General features: G+C 38.8%; 1 protein-coding gene across 5 annotated transcripts; it reads right to left on the bottom strand.

Moving 5' to 3' along the window:
* Positions 1-7: 7 nt before the first annotated feature.
* Positions 8-6,234, bottom strand: LOC112465314 (adenylate cyclase type 8-like). 5 transcript variants are annotated; one of them, XM_025032823.1, is made up of 8 exons: positions 6,091-6,234; positions 4,711-4,759; positions 3,997-4,244; positions 3,743-3,900; positions 3,119-3,308; positions 2,243-2,442; positions 1,716-1,914; positions 8-291 (listed from the first exon to the last, which is right to left on the bottom strand). In XM_025032823.1, the coding sequence occupies exons 2-8, from the start codon at positions 4,743-4,745 to the stop codon at positions 116-118; spliced, it is 1,206 nt and encodes a 401-aa protein (XP_024888591.1). In that variant the 5' UTR covers positions 4,746-4,759; positions 6,091-6,234; the 3' UTR covers positions 8-115. The 5 variants fall into 5 exon arrangements, with proteins under 5 accessions (XP_024888591.1, XP_024888587.1, XP_024888589.1 ...); XM_025032819.1 differs by having other exon boundaries at positions 9-291; positions 4,711-5,210; XM_025032821.1 differs by having other exon boundaries at positions 9-291; positions 4,711-4,885.
* Positions 6,235-7,397: the final 1,163 nt, after the last annotated feature.

Genomic DNA, 7,397 nt, shown 5'->3' with positions numbered 1-7,397 from the left:
TGTGTACTTACTTAGGAAACACCTTGTATATCAAATTTAATAAAATTTAATCCATAAATTAAAAAATTAATTAATATATCAAATTAAGTGAAATTCTTCCTTTTACACTCTAAGCTCACGAGTGCAGCATACCCGTGAATCCCTTGATGTCGGCAAATAGGATGCTGACGTTCTCATAACGGTGGATGTATATCCGGTGGAACTGATTCGGCGTGAATGATATCGTCCCACCACGTGCTGTCTCGCGGGCAATGTCGCGGATCATTTCCTTGGCGACAAAGTCGGGCAACACTTTAACGAGATTAATTATTGATTATCTTTCCATGACACGCGTATTAATGCAATGATGCATGTAAAAGTGTGAAGCTTAAAGTTTAGCGGAATCTTTAAGGTGAGATTTCATTGACGCTAGAAACCAGCGGCAGCGTCAAGAAAATGTAGTGGGGGAAGAAGTTCAGACCGTTTCAGCTTTTTAGCGTACCGCAAAATTCAACGGAACTTCTTCCCCCACTACATTTTCTTGACGATGCCGCTGGTTTCTAGCGTCAATGGCCGCATTCAGGAAACACAACTGTTGAGTGAGCGGTTAGTGATTCTTTAATATGATTGGTTCTTACCTTTGGTTCTAATCCGGATCTAAGTGTAAGAACCAATCATAATGAGCGCTCACTCAACAGTTGTGTTTCCTGAACGCGGCCAATGAAATCGCACCTTTAACCGATTCGCGGTAAATTTCTCTTTAGTAAGATAAAAGCATTTGTCATAAATAGTCATCGTTTTAAGTATCTTTATAATCAGTTCTCTCGAATGTTAGAGAAACGCGTCTAAATAAAGTCCACTTGAATCAGAAAAACAAGGCTCCGTTATCCGTGTCCGCTTCTAAAGTTTAACTATCGGGAAGTTTCGTAATTTCGCCGGCTTACAATTTGTGTAACTATAAATCCTCGTAACGTTATTTCGGCATCAATTTATTGAAAACAAACAATCCTACGGCGTTACGAGAGCGAGTGATAGTGGGTCAAAGGTGGTATTTATGTAATCCAGCGTAATGTATCTCGACGACGGGTATATTTTCGTAGCGGCTGCTACGAAGAGCGGCGGATCGATATATCGGGTGGAATCGGCGACGTAACACGCAAAAGACTATTGGAAAAACGTGCGTCCAACCGGCGCAATCGGCCGAGAGAGTGTCTAGTGACCCTTTTTGACACTCGGCCGAGCAAGTTACACGGACGAGCAGCGGCGAGTTACCCGTCGCATGTTACGATAAATATGCACATAAATACACAGCCTAGTTACTCCGCGACGGACGCCTCGCGTCGTCTTTCCTCTTCGAAAGCTGCGAGAGGTATTCTCAAAGATTCCCTGCAGTTTCACTGAGGGGTACTCGCCAAGGATACTCTAATCTCGTTTCTTTAAAGCTTCGGCTGAAGGCACGAGGCAAACATCGGTATGAAAATCAATCTCGCGTCCTGAGTTGCTTCGCAACTGTTCTACTTCAACTACTTCGAACAAAGAAAGAAGAATGGTTCAAGGAAGCTTTATTATTAACACACTTATTATTAAAAAGAAATTTGATTTAAACATTTTTATTTTTGAAACACTCGAGTTTACGTCTGAGGTGTTTTAGATCAATATTAAAATCATTAGATGGATCGTTTTAATGTTCAAAATACAAGAGAAAAAAATATGGCAATCCGAAAAAATTTTTTTACCTGAAAGCAGCAGCTTTTCTTGTCGGTTGTTCTCGTTCTGCGTGCGCTGTCGCGTTTCTGTGGAACGATGGGTCTCCAGGAAGGCCTGCCGTTGTCCCCGGTCCGTCAAGTACTTGGTATACATGCCGGCCAGGTTCACGGCCAGGTACAGCAGTACGTTCGTCGTCAGCATGCGGACAATGCATGCGGCATCTCGCAGCTGTGAGAGATTCAAGATCATTTAAAAATTCTAAAATAATAATTGGAGCTAAACAAAATAAATATTTACACTCAAATCAAGAAATTAAGGATTTAAATTAAAACAGCAGAAATTAAATTCAAAGATAAAAAAAGTAAAATTATAATAAGAATTTTAGTTAATTGTTCAAATTTACCTATAAATATTATGCACGATAAAAGATCATTTATCATCAAAATTATCTAATAATTTTCTTATTCAAGAAAAATGAAACAACCAGAGGATTAATGGGAAATAAATCTCTTTAGTTGAGGAAACTTTGAATGGAAAATCCAGGAGTGGTCTTTACGACGTGTCTTCTCACATATGTGGAGTTTTGCAGGAGACTTATGCCGGCCATCACCATGTGTGTTAGCGCCGTTCCGTAGCCGGCGAGGACGCACCATCGCAGCGGCAGAGGCAGCATCGCATAAGGCGCGTACACGACAAAGAGTATGTACCACATGAACCTCTGCTGCGTGGTGAAATTCAGACCGGCACCTATGAAACCTGCAAATAGTCACGAGATACGTTACTTAATTATACCAAGCATTCGTTTTTTTTCTCGATACATAATCCGGTGTTCGATCGAGGACCGAAATACCGGAACCGGGACGACTTAATTGGATGCGAGATTGTTTAAAAGATTATTTTTGGGTGCATCTCTCTCTTTCTCTCTCTCTCTCTCTCTCTCTCTCTCTCTCTCTCTCTCTCTCAGAATGAGCTCGATGAAATTATCGATTTTTATTTCCGCTTTGCTCCACGCTCCGGTGAACGTTCGTTCGATTCTAGTTGGCCAGCAGAGCAAGACGAGCATTCGCTTCAACTGCGGAATCGATACAGCGAAGTATTGATAGCTAGCGAAGCTATTAGAACGATGTAAAAGTTTTGTCGTTCTCACTAGCTAGAGTTGGAAGCGAAGTTACTAAGTTCCAAAGTTTCTAATTTTTACGCTCGAAATTAAGATTTTAAGATGAAATAATCGCTTACCCTTTGTTCTTTTTTTTTCATCAAAAAAAGATTGTTAATTCCTTTTTTTTTAATCAATAGTTTTGCTTACAAAACCAAGCTTTATGAGAAAGAAACGAAATCTCTCGCGCCTGATATTCCCAAACCGAGTAATTATAATTGCATCGAGTTCTAATTATGGGGATCGATAGGTCAGAATGAGTCGCGTGGGCCTCACCTTGAGAGTTTATTAATAACCAAGTGAATATCGAGGCCCAGTACAGGTAACTGTTAGAAAAGCAACGCCACCAGCCGAGCACGCAGATCACCAGATTCGCTGTCATGCAACACGCGGCCCACGACAAACCCTCGATGAGTCCTCCGCCATTCGGATCCCGTTGCCAGAGCCAGATCGCCGTTAATGTGATCTGCGTCGCGATAAAAAACTCTTCGGTCATATAGTTTATCGGAGAACACATTTAACTTTCATGAAATTTATATCCTATCTTCTGTCATCTATTTTTCATAGAATTTCAATGAGCGACTTGATTTATTTATTAAGTCAGACAATTTTTATCGTAAAGATGTAAGATAAAATACGGATTTATCGTACATGATTATGTTTGATTTTGTGAAATATAAAAATGTAATTTAGAATATATATTGGTAGCCTTATAACATGCACACTTTTAATTTAAAAGCTTAGGATGATGTCTGTGCATTTATTTTGTAGGAATTATTTAATTTTATAGGATATAAAACGTAATGACTTTACACGATCTTAGTTAATAACATTATATCCTACATGATTCTAATGGGGATAAAATAAATTTGCTTTTTGTTGCTTTTTCGTGTATCTCACCTTCAGACTGAGATCTACGATGTTCAACATTATCAGGGACTTCTGTCTCTGCCGATTCGAGTAGAGAAGGTAGGACGTCTCCAGCTGCTTATTGTGAAAACTGTTAGTTAGCGAGGGCAGGAATATTCCCTTGTATAGCGTCCCCTTCTTGAAGACATCTAAAAGCACACGATCGCACACATTTCCAGTTTTCTCGCACGCTTTACGCCGCGCCGGGCTAAACGGGAACACATCTCGAGATCAGGATTTCGTACCGTGTTGAGTCTGAGCTTCCTCATCGGCCACGGGTTGCTCCGCTTCGACGGCGGTTTCCGGTTCCGTTGTCGCGGCCTCGACATTCTCGTCGGGCGCCTGGCCGGCGTTCTTCTCTTCGGCGGCTATCTCGGGATCCGTGTTGGACTTCCGGTCCTCCCATGCCGCCAGTCCCTCTCGGCCCAGTCTCTCGGAGGTCAGTTTCTTCACCGCCTTGATCCATAATTGTTTCCTCGGCGAAATGCTCGATCTGCTCCAGATTTATCACATGTAGCATGTCGATTATAACGAAAAAGAGACGATTGATTCGATCGATAGAGTCGTGCGGCAAAATATACAAACGTATTTTATCTGTTTGCATAAAGAGAATTTTTTTACGTTTTGCTCTTATTTTACAGATTTATAATTCAAGAAAACTGTCCTAGAAATTGAGACTTCGAATAAATATTTATAATTGTATAAGAAATCTTGGCAATAAACAACAAGAGAATTATCTCCCCTACTATGAAAAATAAGAAGTGAAAAAAAATCCACGTGGATACCGAATTAATATCCCTTAAAGATTATTATATAGTATCAATGTTTTTGAAATAATCGTAAAAATAAAATTCAATTTATCCAATTTATCAGATAAAACACGTTCATTCTCGATTCAGATCGAGCGAATTTCGCACTCCGCGGAAGGACGGTGAGAACAACTTGAGTTGACTACTCACTCGTTGATGCTCGTGACATCGCTGTCCAGCATCATGCTCCAGGTCTGTTCTGTAATCATTATCTCCCCGATGATCCGCGGATCACGACTGACCGCTCACGTTGTGATCGTCAGTAAGGCAACAAGTGCCTTAGCGTCATCCGGCATTGTTCACAGACACCTTGAATGAAAACTGACTGCGAAGAAGCGACGATTTGTTCGCACCACGGCGACGTTGCAGCGGAGCAAGCGTCGTTTTTTTTTTTTTTTACGAGAGGGTAACTCTCCGGTAAGGAGAGACCTCGACAAGAAAGATCGATCAATCCACGATCGCGATCGCGCTCTCGACGGCGATCGACTTGTTTAACGAAATCCGGCCTGACTCTTCAGCTTCACGACCGGCAGGATGCGAGAGGCGTCTGATCGAAGTGTCATATCTTTTCCTTTCTTCTCACGGCGTATCGAGTTGTGACGAAAACGCCTCCACGGGGGGGGGACGCCTACGTACTTTTTTCTTTAACACTTTCAAGTGTTCTTTTAACGGTTACTAAATCAACTTCTTCATCAGTATTAAAATGAAACACGACGGTTCGTCTCTGCGACATACGAGGTCCGACGAAAAAGAAATGGCATTAAAAAAATGGATTATATATAATTTAGAATTGGAGATATAAATTTCAAATAAATTTTTCTGAATTTTTTAAATGAATGTATTGCTTCATCTTTCTGTATACATAATTGCTTCACGCGTGTGCATTATGTGTATATGTATTGATTTATACAGCAGTGATATGTTATAAGTGTATATAAAAAAATGATACATGTAAATAGATCTCTATAAAAAAGAAAATATCAAGATAAAATAATCCTCTTAGCAAAAATAAAACAAACTTAATTTTTTAATAGTTAAGAATTAATCACATAATAGCCTTTAATTCTAAGAAATTTTGGACAATAATTTTGCGATGCTTTGTTTTCACCAGCCATGTTGTATTTTTTCAAGACGCGAGTCTCAGACTTCATTTGCGTTTTTCTGTTTGTTTTTATTATTATTTTCGTCACAACCGACACGCGTCTTTGAACGAAGAAACGAAGTGTTTAATCGCGATAGATGAAAAAGATAGATAAAAAGTGTATGTTTACCGTTTATCGAAATTGCAGTATTAAAAAATCGCAATAAATGTTATTTCCATTGTAATTAATCTAAAAAGTAAATTTGCATCTCTAATACATGAATTTTTACTTGCGTTGCAATTTCAATAAACAAGAATAATGCATAACTAGAGAGTAATCTGTATAAAATAAATGTCGCGCATTTACGTAGGGATTACGTAAAGATTTTCTTTTTGTTGAAGTTTCAACGAGAAGGTGTACTTTTTAAACACAATAGCGAGTAGCTTACCTTAATCGTCAATCCTCGGCAAAAAGAACAATGACTCCTTTTTGCCACGTCCTGGCATCAAGTCCTAGGAGTTGCGGGAAAAACTTAAAAATTGCGCGCGCGCTTCTTGACAAGCCGACGAGCGGGATCTCCCGCTCGAGATGCCCACAAAGTTCAACCCGCAACCCCCATCATCGTCGGTTTATCCCCCCTTGTTGAATCTGATCCGGAGAAGGGGCGCGATTGTCGACGTAGTCGGCACTTCAGAATAACGTTGCCATCATTATACTATTAAGGGATGTCTTTTGTGCACAACAAATTTTTAATAATCTAAATTTGTCCTTTAGAAATAATAAATAGTCCGTCTGATTCGCTGTTGGTGTACATACATACTACCGACGAATTATAGAAAAGATGCATGTGATTGAATTTATATTTAAAAATAAAAATTTATATTCAATATTGAGTTATACTATTGAAAAATAATATTTGTCTGATTTATATAAGAATAAGATGTTGGTTTAAAGCGGAGAGGTTATCTGGTATAAAACCATCAGAAACCTCGGCGACGTCAGGAATAGTAAGGAAGGGCGCGCGCGAAATTTGCATTTGGTGGTGACAATAACTTATTTTGGACGAACACGTGTGTTCGAGATAAGCGATATGTATTTCGACGACACTCTTTTAAATACTGCATTCCTCTTCTCCTTTCTTTCAATGAAGAAAAAAGGAGAAAAAGAACGCTTCAAAGCATTTTAGTGTCAAGTGGACCGCAGCCTAAATGTTTATACGACATTTACATGTGAAAGAACGAAAACATGTCCACGTTTTTGTTCTTTATGTTTTATATGGTTTATAAATGAAAGGTTTATGTTAACCCGTTGTGGTCACATGGGGTCCAGTGGACCCCAGGCTTTTTTTTTTTTTTTTTTCCAAAAGTATACTATTTTGAAAGTAAAACGCACAAAGTTTTTTTACTCTATCTCAAAAAATTTTGATGAATATTTTTGTAAAAAAAGTCAAATTTCTCGAAAAAAAATTTTTTTTCTCGCGTTTTTTCAACATAAAAAATTTTTTTAAATTATTGGATTATCAAGAGGAAGTCATAAATTAATTCCAGTTCAAGGTTTGAGTCGATACATCAAAAAGAACGCAAATGGAAACTGTTGTGGGGTCCATTGGACCCCGTGTGACCACTACGTTATTTTTAGGAGGTGTGACCACAACGGGTTAAATAAAATTATAATTAACTTAAATTTATAAACAGAATAGTAAATTTCTTTCGCCAGTATATAGAATAACAATTAAAGTAATTTAAATTACTTTAA

This window comes from Temnothorax curvispinosus, unplaced genomic scaffold (assembly GCF_003070985.1).
Source record: "Temnothorax curvispinosus isolate PA1 unplaced genomic scaffold, ASM307098v1 QBEX01015066.1, whole genome shotgun sequence".
In the NCBI taxonomy this organism is placed as follows: domain Eukaryota; kingdom Metazoa; phylum Arthropoda; class Insecta; order Hymenoptera; family Formicidae; genus Temnothorax; species Temnothorax curvispinosus.
Note: the sequence above shows the minus strand (reverse complement) of the source record. Positions and strands in the feature narration are given on the sequence as shown.